This window comes from Euprymna scolopes, chromosome 40 (genome assembly GCF_053919585.1).
Source record: "Euprymna scolopes isolate OS-2025 chromosome 40, ASM5391958v1, whole genome shotgun sequence".
In the NCBI taxonomy this organism is placed as follows: Eukaryota; Metazoa; Mollusca; class Cephalopoda; order Sepiida; family Sepiolidae; genus Euprymna; species Euprymna scolopes.
The window spans coordinates 50,934,776-50,956,372 of NC_136521.1; the positions used below are offsets into that span (position 1 = coordinate 50,934,776).

At 35.3% G+C, this 21,597-nt stretch overlaps 1 protein-coding gene across 1 annotated transcript in view; it reads left to right on the forward strand.

Moving 5' to 3' along the window:
* LOC145265560 (uncharacterized) overlaps positions 1–16,776 on the forward strand; it is a 58,987-nt gene extending 42,211 nt beyond the window's left edge. The window contains exons 4-6 of the mRNA XM_080121535.1: positions 1,848–1,934; positions 6,932–6,993; positions 15,210–16,776. Coding sequence (XP_079977661.1) covers positions 1,848–1,934; positions 6,932–6,993; positions 15,210–16,656 — 1,596 coding nt within the window. The 3' untranslated portion in view covers positions 16,657–16,776. The remainder of the gene's footprint in view (positions 1–1,847; positions 1,935–6,931; positions 6,994–15,209) is intronic.
* The last annotated feature ends 4,821 nt before the right edge of the window (positions 16,777–21,597 follow it).

The following is a 21,597-nucleotide window of genomic DNA, read 5'->3' on the forward strand; positions in this document are numbered from 1 at the left end:
TTAAGAGCCTTAGTTAAAGCCAATCCATGCACAACTGTTCAAGAATATGCTTCTGAATTAGAAGTAATATATACAACGATTTCCAACCACTTGAGAGAGATTGGAAAACCAAAAATCTTGATAAATAGGTGCCTCATCAGGGCTCTACATTGCGAGTTAAACAGTCGCATTTGCAAGTGATTTTTCAAAGTGGTGACTAGAAATAATGAAACGCTTATCTTTTGGTCATTGTATTTCTTTCACTGACAATCTTCCGAAGCCTACTACGGAATGAAGAATATCTTTTCAACTTTTTTAAACTTTTTATAAAAACGAACAAAGTTAAATTATTTAAACAATAAAAGTTGAATAGAACAATATACTCCATTTTTTGACGAAAAAAAATCTGGAGAAAACAGAATGTCTATATACCTTCAAGTATCAACATAAAATTTGTTGTATATTTAGAATTACACTTATTTAAAAATATACAGAAAAATTTTTATGATGTACATACTTATCACAGAACGAAAATGTCATATTCTAAAAATTATGTGGGTTTGGCTAGTAACTTTTCTATTTGGCTAGTAAACAAAAATATTTAGTTGTCAAAGGTCAAATAAAGATAAATTTACTGATAGAGCCCTGCACATGAATTGAACGACAACCAAAAGACACGCCATTGTTAAGACAGTCATGCTGTTTGGTGGTCTGCAACTGGTATCATCCGTTACAGTGTTTTTGAATGCAGGCAAAACCATAACGCTGGAAAATTACTGTCAACAAATGGATGAAATACATCAGAAACTTCGACACATTGTTAAACCGACCCTATAGAAGTTGAACGAATTAGGCTACAGCACTTTGCCTCATCCGCCATACTCTCCAGACCTCTCACCTACTGACTACCATTGTTTTCAAACATCTTTTTTGTTTTTGTATGACAGAGGGGATGGAGGGGGGAGTAATTCTGGAGAAATATGTTGAAATTAATAGTAAGTGCAGCTGCACTAGATAGAGGCTCGGAATTGATTATCAAAAGATGAAAGTGTCAGATATTGAAGGTCAGAAGCGATTACATAACAGTGGTCTCATCATCATCATCATCATCTCCTATGAATCCGGAGATTCTATTGTTGACATTGGTTTCCCGGATATTCTTCCAGTCATAATTCTTTCTAGAAAGATATCGGATAAAGGAGGGACCACGTGAAGGTTGCCAATATCCTAAGTGAAAGTGATCTTCTTGTGGAACGAATTGGATTTGAACTTGGAACACCCAAGTTGTCAGTCCATGTCATTAACCATTTGACCATCATCACTTTCCATAATGGCAGTCTGTATTGAATTGAGGCGATTTTTTTTTTTTTTGTTTTTTTGCAAGCAGTGATTGAGGGCTACTTGCAGAATTCCAGTGTGTGCGCCTTCCTCCTACTAACCCACCATCCCTCTCCACTCATCTGACTCATCGTCATCCACCAGTAAAACTTTTTTTATAAATCAAGGTGTTATCCTTCTTCTGAGTACAGCCGTAACACTAAACAAGCACCTCAAAAATATTTAATTCTTTATGGTAGTTGTTCTAAAAATAACACTGAAACTAGATCAAACAGTCAGCTTTCATGTTTCTTTCTTTATTTTTTTCCTTTTTTATTTATTTTTTCTTTCTTTTGATTAGATTCCCTAGTTAGTAATTATACTTATCAGCAAAGTTTTTCCAAACAACATAAATTATAAAAATTGCATTTATTGGGGAGTCTCACCTTCCCCCAAACCCTCTCCTCAAAATGGGGTCATGTTTGACAGCATCGATACACTAAATAAATAAATTACAATCAACTCTTGTTTCTTTTTTTCTGCCATTTCAGGTGAATCTTATTGGAACAAAAGTGACAGACCCTGTGATACACTGCTGTGAAAAATGTACGCTGCCGATTCTAACCTATGGAAGGATGGTGAGCACTCTTGAATTCAGGTGCATCAGAATCATGCAAAGAAAACTGCATAAAATTGGCAAGGCTACACAGCTTGCAAGAAGTGTTATATCTCCTTTCTCGCAGCATTAATAAGAAAGAAACTTCAAACTTGAGATGCTCAGCAAATGGTCAATGTATTAGATTATGCCAGGGCAATGCTAGGTTGGCTTGCTGATAGTCAATTTAGGAAAGTCGACTATTATTATTAAAGATGTTAAATAAGAAACATTATTATTGTGTTGTAACTGTTATGTAGAAAAAGGTATGCAGAGAGAATATTTTGAAAGAAAGGAATGTTTAGTAAAATATTTTGGTTAACGTAGAAACATTTAAGGAAAGAATGTGTTGGATATAAACAAAATAGGTTTTCAAAAATAAATAAAAAAGATAATAAATTTGGCCAGAAAACGTGACTGGAAGTCGCATGCTAGGTCTTTGTGTAGTCGAATGACATAAGCAAAAAGGATTAGTTTGCATATATACAACCGGAGTTAGAGAGAGGCACACAATCATTACATGGTTCATCAATTCCAACATCCGCCTTTCATCACCCTTGCTCGACACGTTCTACAACAAAAACTCACAGGCAAATTAATAATTAAATACAGTTTTGTTATGAAACGGTCTCCGTGTTTGATTGTCAAAATGGCTAAAACAAGCCAGAGTGTATATGTATTAGCATCATGCATTTTTGTAGCAGTGCAACAAATGTGTGACAACGATAAACAGATAAATCATTAGAGAACTAACTATACAACAAATGGGTTTTTTTAGGTATTTGGCCTTTTGAAACGGTTAAGTCATCAATTTTAATCTGTCATTTAGCATCCATGTTGGATTGGCTTTTTATAAGTTGACTTCCAAAATTAGTCGCATCTTTATTCATCTCTTTCATCCATCATTATCACTTCCTCCAATATTTTCCTTGAGCTTCAGATGGATTGTCAAGAATGGATTCTTGATTGGTACTTTCTATCCAGTCTCCAAGCAACCGAAGCAGCAGACTCATTCTCAAATGTATGGGATGATTATTATTATTATTATAACAATAATAATTTAAAAAAAAAAAAAAAAATCCACTGTTTGGAAAACACTCGATATTAAGAATTTAAGATTTAATGGTTGAAAGACCAGACGAGAGCAAAATGGATTTTAGTAAACATTTCTGTTATTATTGATCCATACTTTCAAACTCCACCATGACACGTAAGAAAAAGAAAACTGTAGAAAAATATTTAATCAAAAATTTGAATAAACAAAACTTTTCAATTCAATTTCTTTGCACTCATTAAGTCTTTCAACCGTTAAATATTAAAAATTTTAATATCGAGTACTTTTAAATAGTAATATGACATGACTACCGTTTAGTGCTGGACAAAGCAAGTTCTGCTACTTAATCTGACAACCATAGTTTTTAAATCGGTGATTAGTAGATTTTTCCAACGTCAAGCAATATAAAACTTGTATGACTGGATTTAAAATTATATTTTCTTTAAAATTAACGGGGGTATCCGGTGTTGCCCGGGTATTTGGAGGTGTAAAAGGAGAAAAAAGTGTTAGTAGAGAGTAAAACCCTAACCGAAAGGCGGGAAAGAAAGCGAAAGAAAACGTGGCATTTTACTGCTATGCTAGAAAGACAGGAAAGTGTTGAAAAGTTGACTTGCTAAGTGAGGTGCAGAAATGAAGGTTGGCTGAAGGCCTGTTCAGCTTTCCACCATTTCATTTTGTTGAGAAAACTAAGCTCCCCTGAAAAAGCGGGGAACTCTCAAATGAATAGCAATTGTCTGATATGAAGGGGTTTCCCCACATTGATCAAAGCTAATTGCTTTCACAACGTCCCGGCACGAAAGGCAGCTGACGCCTTTGCATTGATGAGTTTCGCTTTATTTATACAAACAAACATGTGACAAAACGGAATAGCATGAATTTTGTAAAAGCCGCTCGAATAAAAGATATAGACGATCTCCTTTCACAAATCGTAGATATTGCAATCTAGGGAGTATATAAAAAGTTCTAAAATATAGTAAAACAACCCCCCACCCCACCCCCGAGAACCCCCACAAAAAAGCTTTTTCTGGACATTTAAAAACACCTGCACCACTTTTGCCTTTTATATATATATATATATATTAGCTGGGGTACCCGGCGTTGCCCAGGTGTTTGGGGGGGGGGCAGAACAGAAAGGAAACTTAACCCTGTTTAAATATTAAAAAAAAGCAATGTTAAACAGCGATTTTTTTTTTTTTTTTTTTTTTTTTTAATGGAAAAAAAAATCTTTTGTAGGTGTAAAAGAGGGGGGGGGGGCAGGTAGGCTCGAACCCGGAGCCTTAAGGCCGATAAACTGAGCCTGAACACCTGCACTACGGCAACAATAGCAATGGCAAACATCACACTATTCCACAGTTTTTAAGTACATGTTTAATGAGGTCAGATCCTTTTACTGTGGGAGAGTTGTTTTGTTTGTTTACCCAACTTTGGGGAGTGTTTAAATGAAAGCAACCGTCTGATATGACGGTGAAAAACCGACATTGACCAAACGTTTCCATCGCTTTCTGAACGTTGTTCCTGGGTTAGCTGAGAACAGCTCGTTAGTTTCACATCAGTTTTGCTTTTTCTACGAAAAAGCCGAACGAACACATGAGAGGCCAAAATAGCAATAATTTTTTAAAAGTCGCTGTAAATAAATCTAGCCGCGACGCACATTCCCAAATCGTACATATTATGATCCAGGGGGTATATAAAAAGTTCTAAGCGATGGTCCCCCCCCCCCCAAAAAAAAAAATTCCCGTCGAAAAAAAGCCTTTTACACATACATAAAATGTGTGCATACATTTTGCCTTTTACATATATAGATAGATGGTATTTTAATATTTTTGTTCTGATTTGTATATTGCAAGAAATTGCACTTTAATTCTGCCTTTTAACAACGAAACACGCCGCCATAGTGTTTGCGAGTGGTAGATGACTTTTTCAATGCATACGTTTTCGCTCTGTTCATATAAATACTCAACACGAAAGTTCTCCTAGTCGATGACGTTTCATATTTTTAAAACAATAGGAGTAAAAGAATTATCTTTATCACAGAATTCGAACAAAACGCGTACGACTTGTTCAAACTTATGTAATAGGCAACATATTTATTTCTTGTGTTATAAAATTTGAAAAGAATTGATTAAGAACTTTTTTATGTGCGCTTCGAAAGAAATGATAGTGAGCGCCGGTATTTGATTTGTAGAGGGGGCTGTACGTCATGAGCAATGTGCGATGCCGTCATTTAAATTCATAACAAAACGTTTTGTTTACAAAGTAGCTTACATTACTTCTGCATTTACTGACCTGCGATTTCCACAAAGTTTCTTGGGTGTGCTTGGCCGCTGACGGGATTAACCAGATGTGGCCAATCAAAAAAAACATTAAACCGCTGAGGAAATTATAATGATAAAACAGGAAAATACAATAAATAAAATTAAAAACATGTATCTAACTCAAGCTTACACTCTAACCCTAAACCTAAATTAATTTTTTTTTTTTATTTCTTTCAGTTTATAAAAAAAGGTTACACTCTAACCCTAAACCTAAATTAATTTTTTTTTTTTCTTCCAATTTATAAAAAAAGGTTACACTCTAACCCTAAACCTAAATTAATTTTTTTTTTTATTTCTTCCAGTTTATAAAAAAAGGTTACACTCTAACCCTAAACATAAATTAATTTTTTTTTTTTTTTCTTCCAATTTATAAAAAAAAAGGTTACACTCTAACCCTAAACCTAAATTAATTTTTTTATTATTTCTTCCAGTTTATAAAAAAAGGTTACACTCTAACCCTAAACCTAAATTAATTTTTTTTTTTTTTCTTCCAATTTATAAAAAAAGGTTACACTCTAACCCTAAACCTAAATTAATTTTTTTTTATTATGTCTTCCAATTTATAAAAAAAGGTTACACTCTAACCCTAAACCTAAATTAATTTTTTTTTTTTTTTTCTTCCAATTTATAAAAAAGGTTACACTCTAACCCTAAACCTAAATTAATTTTTTTTATTTTATGTCTTCCAATTTATAAAAAAAGGTTACACTCTAACCCTAAACCTAAATTAATTTTTTTTTTTTTATGTCTTCCAATTTATAAAAAAAGGTTACACTCTAACCCTAAACCTAAATTAATTTTTTTTTTTTTTTTTTTTATTTCTTCCAATTTATAAAAAAAAAGGTTACACTCTAACCCTAAACCTAAATTAATTTTTTTTTTCTTCCAATTTATAAAAATAGCTTACACTCTAACCCTAAACCTAAATTAATTTTTTTTTTTCTTCCAATATATAAAAAAAGGTAGCCTTCATAGATCTGTATTAGCTAAAAACAGACAGCGCATTCATGAAAAATTGAGGAACGCTTGGCGGACTTTTTCCAGTTATTTCTGTCAACTGCCAAGCAAGCCCAAACCAACTTTGTGGGAGGGTCCTGGATATGACCTTAAACTATATCTGATGGTGAGGCCCCAGCTTGCAGGCCTTAGGGAGTGTGGAGCCACCCTTTAATTGACATTGCTCCCAGGTCCACTCTGATCCGGAGTGGTAGCACCTGTTAGGGTCCCAACTATGGGTTAAATAGAATACGACTTAAAAAAACAAATATACTATATTAAAAAATCGTTCTTCAAAATCACCAGATTCGGCATTAAATAGCCTGAAAGGGGTTGATATGCCGTAAAACAAAACAACCAACCCACTTTGCGGAAATCGCAGAAGCATAAAAAACAAGTGACGCCTGCATGGTCCCCCATGAGTGCACAGTGAACGAGGCATAAAAAAAAATGAATTCGTTCAGCATATCACGTGTATGCAAAAATGATGGTGCATCCATTGTTGAATTTGTCTTGAACATTCATTCATGTTTCTTATTGCGCTAACTTTAACCATAACACCTAGACGATGTTGGATACATCTACTAGTTATTTTTTTTGTTTTTGTTTTTTCAGATTCCGTGCAAACATGTTTTCTGTTTTGATTGTGCAAAGAAAACCGAAAAAACATGTCCAAGGTTGGTTGGTTATCTTCCATTTTTTTTATTATTCATTGTATTGTTTCTAAAGTTTTGAGGTGAGGATTGATTGTGTTTGGATTATTCAGACTACTTTTCTCATCTTTAATATTATTCTCATAACGTTTCGATCGGTGTAATCAACAAACCTTCGGTCAAACTCGGAAATCTTTTGTCCAACTCGGAAGTCTCTTTGTCCAACTCGGAAATCTTTTTGTTGAGCTCTGAACCTGCATGGAATTTTAAACGAAACCCTTTATTTAATCCACAGGGGTAAAACTTCTATCCAGCCATGGCTGGTGGGCCTGGAGCATGCTACCCCCAATAAAGGGTTCCATTCAAAATCGTGTTCAGATTCTCAAGTTAAACAGAAAATGTATGGCTCTTGACTTGGGGAGGCTCCATGTTTTGATAAACTTCTAGGTCTGGGAAAGTGGTGGGATTGTTCTACCGCTCCAGTAGATATCTCACTGCTGATGCAATTCTCTACCTGTATAAGAGTTAAGTATGTTCAAGGATGGAGTACTGTTGCCACATCTGGGTAGGAACTGCCTTGATAGAGTTCAAAATGGACTTTGTATCCTAGTGGGGGATGCCCTTTTCTCTTCCCTGCAACCTCTTTCTCACAGAAGAGGTATTGCAAGCCTATCTCTGCTTTATCTTTATTTTCGTGGCAAGTGCACGTCTGAGCTCCAATTTTATTCCATAATGGGTATGTACAAAATAACTTTTTTTTAAGTATTTTCATTTTTTAGTGTCTTAATTAAACTGTACAAGAACCGACAAGATATGACTGAAGAAGGTCACAGGTTATTTACTTTTCATCTCCACAAAGGAAGGAATTCTGCTCTTCATCTGCAAGCCTTTACCATTTAAGATTTCTTCGGATTGGCTATTTACCAGAAAGTTTTGTCTGCAAGCTTTATAATTCAAAGCTTCTGAATTGATGCTGCTATTTTGTTTGGTAACAGCATTTGCATTGTCTTCTAAAACATTTGTATTATATAATATAAATCTTACCTGTCTGTTTAAATGTATGTATGTCTGCCTAAAACTTTCGACGGAGGCGACAGATTTTCACGAGATCAGTATCGTTTTGAAGCTTGACCTTTCAGACGACAAATATAGCAAAATTGGCTAAAAACATTAATTCCTGGGCAGTTTTCTACAGGGAGGGTCTTTTTTTTTTCTTTCTTTTTTTTGCATCACAATTTTTGCAAGTCAGCGTATCGGTTGGAATGACTTCACTTAATTTCAACGTACCAAACTTCTGGTCGCGTCATGGAGTAGTGGTAAGACGTCAGGGTTTTTTTTTTTTTTTTTTTTTTTTTTTTACACTTTTTCTTCCCCCTTCCCGTCACGGCTTTGAGCCTGCCTACTACCACTTTTTTTTTTTTTTTTTTTTTTTTTTTACTCAACACACACCTCCAAAACACCCGGGCAACACCGGGCACGCAGGCTAGTCTCTTCTAAAACTAAAATGGCTTACAACCAACTTAAAATATTTCCCAATCCTTTTTATTAGACAATTTTTATAGTGAATTATCTAAGAAATGTTACTTTTTTGTTGGACTTTTTTTTTTTTTTAACATCTAATTTTGTCACACTTTTACTGGCACCCACCAATTCTCGTTAAGCAATGTTGAGCCTGGTCAGTACCAGATGAGTGACCATTTGGGAATACAAGATGCTTTATGTAAGGAGATGTCGACACCTCCCGGCAACAGTTGTAAAAACCTAACATTGTCATCTCCCCTAACGGAGATATACATGCGACTGGGAGGCGCTTGTGAATTTTATACTCCAATGGAACTTCCTCCTTTGGAGAAAGCCAGTTAAACCCGCTCTCGTGTTATTGTCATAATTTTTTGGGGTTTTTTTTTTTTTTTTTCACACTTTTGCTCTTTTTTACTCCAAACAAAGCATATTACTACATGTAGGTTAGTACAGTCCTGGGAGCAGGAAACAGGGAGGGAATTCTGATCTGAAATGGAACACGTACATCAAGTTTGTTGCCATGGTCGCTGAAAAAATGGTGGGATCCTTCTACCACTCCAGAAAATATCTCACTACTGATGCAATTCTCTATCTATATAAAAGCGAAGTACGTCCAAGGATGGAATACTGCTGCCACATTAGGGCAGGTCGATTTTGGAACCCCGGTGAGGCAATGGTGATGATAGTTGGGGTTTGACATAGAAAAGACCTACACAAAATATTTTTCTCAAAATCGTTATCTTTGCTTGAGGAAATGACTTTAAAAGTTGAAAAATTGAAGTGATTAAAAGTTTTTCGGTGAATGGTTAAGAACGTCCCGTCATCAAAAAAATCCGTAATGTTAAGAAAATGGAATCATTATTTAGAATATATTTTAAACTACATTTTTAAATAAAATGAGCGAGGATAATGAATTAATAAAATATATATTAACTGTAAAGACAAAATTATGTTTTTTTAAATAGTAATAACCAAAGTTCGCTTTTTCATTTCAGGAACTTTTTTTTTGGTGGAAACATTTTAGATTTTACCGTCGCAAAACACGCTCGTTATTGATATTGAAAATTAACGTTTGTTTATTATTTAATTTGAAAACATTACGATTTAGGCTTAATAATTTCAAAAAGAAAAATGAAAAAGACTTGTTTAAAATATATAATATTTCAAGTGTCTGCAGTGAATTTAAACATATTCGTTTTATCTTTTTTAATTTGTTTTTCTATTAGGGTGATGCAAAAATAATGGCATTTTTTTAACGTTTAAACGAACGTCAAAAACATTATTTTTGCACCAACCTAATATTTCACATCAAATTCTATTTGAAATTTTTATTAAAATATGGTAATACTCCAGTTTTATCTTAAAAAAAAAAAATAGTCCATACAATTTTATTCTACACATTCTTTATGAAACATAACCACGTAAATTTTCAAGTTTTTCTACTTAATAAAAAATACTTTGCAGAAAATTAGTGTCAAATTTTAATTTCTTTTATTTTTAGGGAGTAATTGTTTTTAAGCAGTGTTTTTCTTCTAAAATTATAGTTTTAAAATCAGATAACCCACAAAGATTAATACGAGTAAATAAAGAAATGTAAATAAGGAAACTCCTTTAAAGGTTTTTCGTTATTTGTGTTATGTGTGTGTCGTCTGAGCTCCAATCCCTCGTCCCCCCTCGCCAATCTTTCACGAGAAACACCCGTCTGGCTGAAACTAGTGTCAATAATTTTCTCCACCCTTTATCTGTGTCTGAATCCAAATGTAGATTCCATGAGCAAAGCTTCTTTCTTAGAACTGCACGCCAGTGGAACTCCCTGCCACTTGCCTGTTTCCCACCTGACTACAATTTGGACGTTTTCAAGTCCAACATAAACAAACTCCTGATAAACCGCCCCGTTAAGTAAGACACTCTAACTAAACACCCAATACGAATGATTACTACAATACTATCTCATTGATTACTGTACACGCAATAACCCTTATCCCTGAGTGGCCTTCGGGCCTTGATAAGTGGTGAACCCCATGTAAAAAAATAAAATCTATGTTATTGTGTTAAAATAACTTATTTAGAAAGCCATTCTTAATATGGGAAGGAGGTCATATTGTAACTATTCTGTACTTTCATCTAAAAAATTTATAAACAAAAATTTCATAAAAATTAAATTTAATTTGAAAATACTATTAAAAATAGCATAGTAACATAGATGCACAAGCACTGGTTTTTCAAACTCTAAACACTAAACACTCGTTTAAAATGGCACAGCTACAGCAAGAATGAATCTCTTTATGGATAAATTCATGTTATCGAAGGAGGGGCTAAAATCTGCTAAAAATGTCTAAACTAAACACTTCTATACCTCTGATTTGGTTTGGTCCTCTCTCTTCAATACATCTAATTCAACTCTACAAAATTTTTCATTATTTCTTATAACTAGCACTTAGTTTCCTTCAGTTATAATCCATTTATTTATTTTACTTTTCAGATTAGAATGTCAGTAAAAGTAAAACATTCAGTTTTAACCCGTGGTTCACAAAATTTGCTGGTCCACTTTGTCATTTGGATGAAACAGCACCCCCAACTTCACAACAAGTCATCCAGTTTAGTTATTTCCTCGAAAACAGTTATCCCCACTTAAAAAATAGATTTCTAAGTTTATTGCCAAGGAAATAATTAGTATTTGGAAAGCAGTCAATCCACAATTGCCCTTGTTAAGGTAACATTATATAGGACAGAAGGTCAATATATTTTGCTATAAGAGGGCCAAACAGATTGACAGGAAATCTCTTGCAGCAATCAAAGTGAAAAGAATGAAGGAACAGCTAGACAGACTGTTTGATATATCTTCTTGTAGCTGTAAACTTTGTCTTGAGATGTGATGAATTTGCAGTAAAGTGCAAGACAGAAAATTGTCAAACAAGGCACATAATCTGCACTTGTCCTCCTAACAAGGAGGTAAAATTAATTCTATAGATTCACTTGCAATTATGTTCCTTTTTTTTTTGGAAAATAAAATAATATATTGGTATTTATTATGTAATCTTGCTCTATTATTAAACATGCAAATTTTCTAATTTTCAAGTTCCACTAGAAGAACTGCCACTTACAGCAATTTTTAAATTAATTGATGGAACAACAAAACGCCTAATAACATTTACTGGTCCTTTGGGGAAACTTTGTATCAATAATTATCAAGATTTGCCTCAAGTAGAATTCTAAAAAATTAGTGTCCCTCCCGATCATCATTATCTGACAGCAGAAGAAACAAATAATTTAAGTGTGAAGACCAGAGGCTACGTTTTGAGTAAGCTGTTGACATTTCTTGTGGAGAAGTTAACTTAGAAAATTGGGCCCTTGAATCAAGGAAGATGGCTAATATAAGCCACAAGATTAATGTGTTTATGGATGAGAGTTGTCTATCCTCAAACACTATGATAAATCAAACATTTTGGTCAAATTTATCATCCAAGTGTATGTAGCTAGTTAGTTTGAAATCAAAACCGACAATATTTTTTTTAACCAACAACAGTATATTTTTAATATGATTCAGAGAACAAAACAGTTAACTGAAATCCAAATTACTGTTTTAAACTGTTCAAAATATAGTGCTTTTGCACTACTTCCGGAAAATATAATATCGATGATAAACTTAGATGAATTGGATGTGAGAGAAGAGGGCATTCAAACGATTTTGTCCATTAGATAAATAAATATGTATCCATTAAATTTTATTAGTTTTCTTAATTTACCCAAACAATAGTTAGTTTTATTCATCGAAAAAATATTAAAAAATAAGTGTTTTCAAATAGTTGGGTTTTTTTTTTTTTGGTTTTTTTTCCAGAAATAGTGAACAACTCAAAAAAAAAAAAAAAAAGATGAAAAAGGTTACTGCTATCAATTTTGCAGCCACACACTGGTCAAATTTGATTGATTTTTCTCAAAAAGTTGTATATGGACAGGAAGCAAGACATAGACACATTATTACAAAGTCATTGTGCCAGCAAATTCGACCTTCATTTTCCTCAAAAGGAAATTATACAGCACAATTTAGTTCTATTATAAGTTTATCTTATTGCCTCTAATAAAAAATTGAAATACATGGTTCTGTAACTTGTATCAAGTTGTTATATTGTGTAATACATCTCCATATATCTTTCTGAATTGTGAAATTTAAAAGACTTAGTTGCTAATTATCTTTTTTTTTAATTTTTGTTTAATCAATGCAGTAAAAGTTTAGATATTTTGCTAGTTGTGATTCATAATTAAAATTATAATTCATGTATTTATTTTTCTTTCAATGTATTTCATATAAATATATCAATTTTAATTGAATATTTTATAAAAAATAGTCAAATTTCAAAGTCAGTGTTGTGAAAAATGCTATGAAAATGAAGGATTTTTCAGCATTTTTCTACACGATTTTTAAAATTAAATGCTCAATTTTCTGTTCAAGATGGGAATCTAATTTTTGGTATATGTTCTTATCACATCAAATCCTAACTATCATCACCAGTGCCTTGTTGATTTTCTGAAAAAAGTTGCAAATCGACCTGCCCTACTGTCACATCTGGGCAGGAGCTGCTAAAAACAGCCTATCCTGCCTTGACAGAGTACAAAATAGACTTCGTGGTTTAGTGGGGGATGCCCTTTTCTCTTCCCTGCAACCTCTCTCCCACAGAAGAGACGTTGTGAGCCTATCTTTGTTTTATCGTTATTTCCATGGCAGGTGCTCGTCTGAGCTCCAGTCTCTCATCCCCCCTCGGCAATCTTTCACGATAAACACCCGTCTAGCTGAAACCACTGTCAATAATTTCCCCTACTCTTTATCTGCCTAAATCAAAATGTAGATTCCATGAACAAAGCTTCTTTCTTAGAAATGCACGCCTGTGGAACTCTCTACCGCTTGCCTGTTTCCCTCCTGACTTCAACATGGATGTCTTCAAGTCCAACATAAACAAATTCCTGATGGACCGCCCCCTTAAGTAATGACATTTTATCAATTCTCCAATACCAATGAATACTGGAACACTATCCCATTGATTACTGTACACAAAATAACCCTTATCCCCAAGTGCTTTGATAAATGGTGACGTCCATGTAAAAAAAAAAAAAAAAAAAAAAGTTTAGCAGTTCGGGAGAGGAATCTATTAGAGTAAAAGGCTTTCTGGCATCTAGGGACTAACAGTGAAGGTGCGGGATTTTGCTGCTTGTCAGGTTAGCCAGTAGGGGGGGGGGGGCACAAGTTCCATACATAGACTCAATCAGGGAATGTTAATTTTTATATGATAACTAGCAGGAAGACCCAACGTTGCTCAGGATTGAATGATGATCAATAAATGTCTCACACTCCTGTATTTTTATATTCATTAAAATTGCCCATTTTTTTTAATAAAATCGATGCATTGGGAGGATGCTTCAAATGACTCCCTGCAGTGACTTAGTCCACAATATATTGCAGTCTACTTTACACCGTAAAAAACTTACTGTTGATTTTATAAAATTATTTTTATGTATAACTAGCAAAAGTACCTGTCGTTGACTGGGTTCAAAAACAGTCTACAGAAAATGGACTCTGATTTATGAAAGTATGATAGGTTGTGAAAAGGAAGGGTTGCAAAGAGATAGCTTCGAATTTGGGTGTATCAAAACCAAAGCAAAAAATGATGAAAGTAAAAATAAAATAGATAAACTCCATAATTTATTATACCATACATGTTCACACAGTATACTTACGCAGATAGATATGAAAAGTCTTTATTAAAGTTTGTGCCTATTTCCATTCTATGGAGGTCAGGCGCGAACGCAGACCCCACAATTTTATTATATCATCCCTATTTAAGTTAAAACATACTTATCAAAGTATTCTTATGTACATCTATATCAAAAACACTTGTAAACGGTTTTTTTAATTTTTAAATTTTTTATTTCCATACTTTGTGGAGCAGGTGCGAAGCAGACCCCACAATTTTTATGACCACCGTTATGCCAGATCAAGCATACCCATTCCTGTGTCTCGATACATCTTCTATCATTATATGTAATCAGTTTTTTAAAATAGTCAACCATATAGGAGCCTATTCGTGACCAGACACACACACACACACACATTCAGCTTTATATTATAGATATTGAATTAAAATTTAAAATGTAAAAGTTCTGTATCCTTCTCCAATTGTGCTCTAAACAGAAACATTCATTTTGAACGCATACCTGTTATATAAAAAAAAACCTACTGTTGATTTTATGTTGAGCCTTTCTGCTTCTGTGGTAATAAAACTTCTCAAATGTACTTGTGATGTTAGGCGGTGTAAGGTGTTAACTTTGGTCAAAGTTGCCGGTTTCATCTTTTATTGGATTATTTTGATTATCGATACTTATTAAAAACATTCCAATACAAAACCTATCTAAGAACACTGCCAAAAGCTCATCATTCAATCCCAGGCAACGTCAGGTCTTCCTGCTAGTTAAAATATAAAAATGAATGTGCTTTGATGAGTCCATGGAACTTGTGTCCCTTCAACGTATATACTCCTGACTAACCTCTGTTTCTTCTTTTATTGGATTATTTCAATTATCGATAAACCTATCTAAGAACACTGCCAAAAGTACCTTCATGTGAAATTTTATAAAATTCAACACAAAGTTCATTTAATATAATATGTGTTGAGCAAACTACAACATTCTCTTAATATTTTCTTTTTTTTTTTTTTTCCATATTGCAGATGCGGTGATCCTGTCCAACGGATTGAACAATCAGCTCTTGGTTCCGTGTACGTATGTACATACGGTGGGGCAAAACATGGCGTGTCTGGTTGTCGCAGAACTTACTTGTCGCAAAGAGACCTTCAAGCTCATATAAATCACCGCCACCTAAGACAAGGTGGACCAGAACCCCCACCACCAAAGACACAGCCACCACAGGTTGTAGGTCCTCCTCCCCCATTACCTGTAAATCAACAGCAACAACAGCCCCCTCCCCGTGTGGGTCAACCACCAATGCAGCCGCCAGGTGGACACCAACCTATGCCGGGAAATTATGTCCCTGTGACGGCCCCATCACAATCAATTGGGAACCTTGATATAATGCCCCCACCAATTGGCCAACATGAACAGGTTGTCTTCCACCGGCCCCCTCCCATGGAGGAACCCTCTATGGTGGGTCAGCCTCCTCCACCCCCACCACCACACATACCACAACACATGCACGGTCCTCCGCCGCCACCTCAGCATCCCAGGGGGCCGCCTCCGCCACAGCCACCTCAGCATGTCGGTGTCCCACCTCCCCCGCCCCCACAGCCCCAACATGTCAGTGTCAGTATGCCACCGCCTCCTCCACCCCACATGCAGCAACACGTAGTCTCATCCCATGATAACTACAATATGTCGGCGATATCCATCATGTCGAATACGACACGAACAAACTTGATTACGGTGCCCATCCAAGATGAGGGTGAATATGGCCGACCGGACCAACAACAGCATCCACCTGGCTTTCTCCCACCAGGAAGAAACTTTAATGCAACACCACCTCCAGGTCCATTCCCCCCAAATCATCCCTTGCAAGTGGCTGTCCATGTACCACCCCCACAACAACCGCCCCCATTTCCACCAAACTCCATGGCGTTATCGCCGCAGGGTCTACCTGTTGTAACCTATGCACCGCCATCAGTTAGTCATGCGGGTGCCCCTACTGCTGGGCCTCCCCCACCCCTCTACTCTTCCCAACAGACTTTTTCCCAACCAGGAGGACCTCCTCCTCCTCCTCACAATCACAGTGGACCTCCTCCTCAATGTGTAGTGAGTACCCAGCATCTACCACCAGGAGGATCGTTACCTCCATCTCGGGTTGGGTCAGGTCCTCCACCCTTATCAAATCCGCCCCCTGTGGGCAATCCTTGTCAGCCTCATCCTACAGGTCACCCCCCACCACGGATGGGAATACCAGGCACCAATCAGCCCCCACCACGTTTTCCAAACCCTCATGGACCTTACGAAGAGCCTCCACCCCTAGCTCCGAATTATAACCCCCAACCGGGAAGTCCTCGAATGGCATGGACAGCAGGTCCTCCTCCTCCCCGACCCCCTCACCCCAGACCCCCAGGTCCTGTTGGACCACTCCCTCAGCAGCGACCTCAGACAGATAATACACATTATAACCAATATTATTGATTGTTTAGAAGAGAAAAAAAAAGAATTGTATTGGCGATAAATTCTACAAGACATAATCGCCAGGCGGGGAAAATCTTCTATGCAGAAATAAACATTTTCGTTTTGGTTTTTATTTTTAAAGATTTTTTTTTTTTTTTTTTTTTTTACTGTTCATTTTTCTCTATCCTGTCAGTATTTATTTTTTATATATGAAAAATAATTTATACAAAAAAAAAAAGGCAATTTTTTTTTTTTTTTTTTTTTTTACTGTTCATTTTTCTCTATCCTGTCAGTATTTATTTTTTATATATGAAAAATAATTTATACAAAAAAAAAAAGGCAATTTTTTTTTTTTTTTTTTTTTTTTACTGTTCATTTTTCTCTATCCTGTCAGTATTTATTTTTTATATATGAAAAATAATTTATACAAAAAAAAAAAGGCAATTTTTTTTTTTTTTTTTTTTTTTACTGTTCATTTTTCTCTATCCTGTCAGTATTTATTTTTTATATATGAAAAATAATTTATACAAAAAAAAAAAGGCAATTTTTTTTTTTTTTTTTTTTTTTTCAAGAAAAAAAATATATACTTTTTGTGTACAGTAGTGATGTTTGAAACAATGCATTTCAGGTGAAAACATTATTTACATACTTCCATGTCATGTCAAAATTTGTACAAACTAGTAGGAGCATCGACATAAAATGCACTTAAATATGATATTTTACTTTACACAGATTTATTATTGATTATTTCATATTATATTGTACTCAATATATAATCATGATTTCAAAATTTAAAAAAAAATGATTTGAGTGCCATCAGCTAGAATTGAAACCAAAACTAACATTTTATTAAATACAATCTGGTTTCCAGGATAACAATGTTTTTGATAGACAAGATGCAAGCAGAGGCCGTCAGACGGTTCATAGTTTTATGAAATATATATATATATATATATATACACTCATGAGCAAAAAAAATATGGGCTAAACAAACTTTATACATTTTATTGCACTAAAAGGTATATTGAACAACGAAACTTAAATGAGACTAATAACACAGAATAAGACATTTACTTTAATAAATACTTAGGATGGAATCGCATTCACTTTTGATTTCTTTAAAAGATCGATCCTTTTAGACATGCTCTCAATCAAAGTGGAACACTGTGAATAGGAAATGCTATTCCATTCACTTTGCGGAGCTTCCCACAGTTTGTCATTGTTCTCAAAAGTTCTTCTGGCCAATGCACGAGATATTATGGACCAAATATTCTCGATTGGGTTTAAATCGGTGCTTTCACCTGACCAAAATATCACATTAATTGAATTATCAGAAAACCATTTTTTTGTGTCTTTAGCAGTGTGTGCAGGGGCATTATCATGTTGAAAAATAATGTTCTGGGATATTCCCAGCTTCTGGATACTTAGTAACAGTCTTGTTTCTAATATTCAAATGTATTCCTTTGCATTGATTGACTTCTCACATCTAATAAGTTCCCCAACTCCTGCTGCAGTAAAAGTTCCCCATACCATTATCCTTCCATTCCCGTGTTTAACTGTCGATTTTATGCAACTTGACAAAAATCTCTCTCCAGTTCTTCAATTGCACCGTTAGGAAGCATCACTAACAAGACAAAATCTTGATTCATCTGACCAGTCTGTATCTTTCTTGCCATAACCTGATAAAAATCTCTTTCTATCATTGATCTTCTTAGATAAAAATGGCTTCTTTGCACATGTTTTAGAGGAAAATCCCATTTCTTTCATTCGTCTAGATAGTGTATATCTAGAAAGAGAATTTCCAGAATTCTTTGCTATGGTCAACATAAGTTTTGTTCCAATCGGGGTTGCGGAGTCGGATGGTGAAAGTCCGACTCCTTGAATTCCTAAAATGCCAACTCCGACTCCTTTGATATCTTAGACTCCGACTCCTTGACCACTATGTAGAAATCTATTCTGCAGATCGATATACCAACCTCCCACACCTATTCAGCATTTTATAATTACTTTTCGTGTGTATCATTTTTTATATTTAACATTTACGTGTATGATAAATATACTCACATATACATTCAACCAGCTCTATTTATTTATTTAATGTTAACTCATAACAAGGCATATCACCAATTGGATGAGAAAGGCTACTTTTTGAAACCATGTCTAGGAAAGATTAGCAAGATGTCGGTTTATGTTACATTTAAACTTCTGCATATCAGTACAACCAGGAAAGCAGGTAGCAGGAAGGGAATTCCAAAGTCCAGCTGTTCAAGGGAAGAGAATATTAGAATAGAAAGCTTTTTGGCATCTAGGGACCTCAACAGTGAAAGGGTGAGATCTTATTGCTGAACGGGTTTGTCGGGGATATATACAGGGTACAAGTGCAACGAGTTCATCAGAACACATTCCATTAAAACATGCACAGAGATGCAACATTGTGACGATGGGACAAGAGCTGGAGCTTAGTTGATAAAGTGGAACAGATTAGATTGACAATTCTTTTTTGGAACCTATCCAAGATGGAGAGGCTAGTGGTAGATGCACCAGCCCAGATGTGGCAACAACACTCCATGCATGAGTGAATGGTGGCCTTGTAGAGGTACGGGATACTCTCAGGTGTAAGTAGTCTTCTAGCTCGATAGAGGGAACCCACCATCTTTGCAGCAGTCTTTGCAATGTCCTCTATGTATTTGTTCCAGTTCATATTGCCCACAAAGTAAAATATGGTAAAATAGTCCCAAAAAAGGAGTTTGAAGGTAGAATTCTCATGTAGGGTGGGTTTTTTTTTTTTTTTTTTTTTTTTTCATCTATATATGCGGTTTGAGAAGTGTCTTGTAATTGTTAAAGGAGAGCAGCTTAGTTTTACTAGCATTAAATATTACCATCCATTTGCGTCCCCATTCACTTATGGTCTGGATGTCATTTTCTAATGATTTTTCCATTGTCTTAGATTTATGTACATCTTTTCTTCCCTAATGCTTGTTATAGAGCATTGTATCATCAGCAAATATACCCATCTCGGACACAATATTATCAGGGAGGTCGTTTTTGAATATCAGGAATAATAATGGTCCAAGGATCGACCCCTGAGACACTCCCGCATTAATGTTATGCTGCTTGGATGTATGTCCATCAATGACAACCTGTGTGCTTTTATTGTCTAAGATTGATCTAATAATATTTAGTATACGTCCAGTTATAATGTACAATTTAATTTTCATTAGCAGTCCTTTGTGCCAGACTTTGTCAAAGGACTTGGATGTATCATGTATCGCAGACATGAGAAGGGGTGATTTTTACATCATCTAATGTGGCTTTAGTCCTCATAAGGAAATTTGGGAGGGAGTTGTTTGTTGGCTTTAAGGTGGAGTTAGAGGCAATTGCCAGGACATCGGTTCCACCTTCTTAGTTACCATGCATGCAACCTTCTGGTTGTTGCTCAGTAAAGGAATTACTGATTGTCCTTTATTCACTACACTAGTATAGATTTTTCTGAAATGACGAGTTCCTATCTTTGGCGATTCTATGCGTTCCCTGATTATTTCAGCATGCTTTCTTTTGACTGTCACTATTTCTCTCTTACAATGATTTCTAGCATCTACGAATTTTGCCTATTTGTATTTAACTTATGACGTACAAACTGGCGGAATGCATGCTGTTTTTGTGCAATGGCAGCTGCAAACCATGGGGGTGAGTGGGGCTTGCTATAATACTTCCATGTGTGAACATGTGCTTCAATTCCCGCTTTGCACCATTCAGTTGTCTTATTGGCACTCTGTTCAGCAGGAAGAGAGAAGATATCGGTCCATGGGGCATCTCAGATGTGTTCTTTAATGGTTTCTCAGTAAGCCTTGTGGTTTTGAGCAATCCTGACTTGAGGAAAAACAACAGAGAAAATATAAGTAACTAACGCAGTGATAAAATGTTAGTCGAAAGCACATAAAAGCCCGGTCATCCGATTCAAGATTTTTCTCTCTGATTTAAGGGAGGGTGCTACGAATATAGACTCTTAAGTGCGTGCATACATCTATCAGAGTCCTTACGGCAAAGAGGGAAGTATCCTGTAATGTTAAAGAAGTTGGAGGGGATTGAAGAGTGTAAGTTTATTTCACTTAATGCTAAGATATTAGTGATATGCAATATTGATTTCCGTTCTGCTAGATCTAAAGCAGATATGGTAATGGTTATATCTCATAGGATTAGCGAATCTCTCAATGGAGGTTTCCTTTCTAGGGCAATTGCTCTTGACATATCAAAGACCTTTGATGAGGTTATGACATAAAGGTCTACTTAACAAGATCTCCAGCTACAGTATAGCTGGAAATGTTTTTTCAATTATTAAATCATTTCTCTCTGATAGGTTCATAAGAGTAGTGGTGGCTGAGCAGAAATCAGACGCTTACAGTATTAATGCCGGAGTTCCTCAGAAGCCCATCTCGGGCCCAATTATCTAACTGATCTACATCAATGATCTTCCAAATCACATCCTAAGATCATTTGAAGACATTTATGCTGATGATATTACCATCTATGTCAACACATCAAAGGCCGTAAATGACCAAGTTCTCTCTGATTCTCTATCATCTGACTTTGAGCATGTGGTGCAATGGGGAAAGAAGTGGCTGGTTAATTTTAATGCATCTAAAACCAAGCTTCTATCTTTATATAATCAATTTTCCAATTAGTCACTAATCCACAAGCCACATTTGATCTTTTCTTAACCCTAGTAGATATTCACCTTTAATCTACACCCGACACTCATACATACCTCCTTTAAAAACGTAAGCAATTTTAAATCCTATTCTGAGGAGTGTAACTTCAAAGCAGATACTAATTCTATCAATCCTCACTATCCATACAACCAGGTGCAGGGAACACCCTCTCAGTGCTGATGGACCAGTAGATCTGGTTAGATCATCCATCTAGGATAAGGAAAACTCTGAGTTGTAAACCTGTGCTACTGAC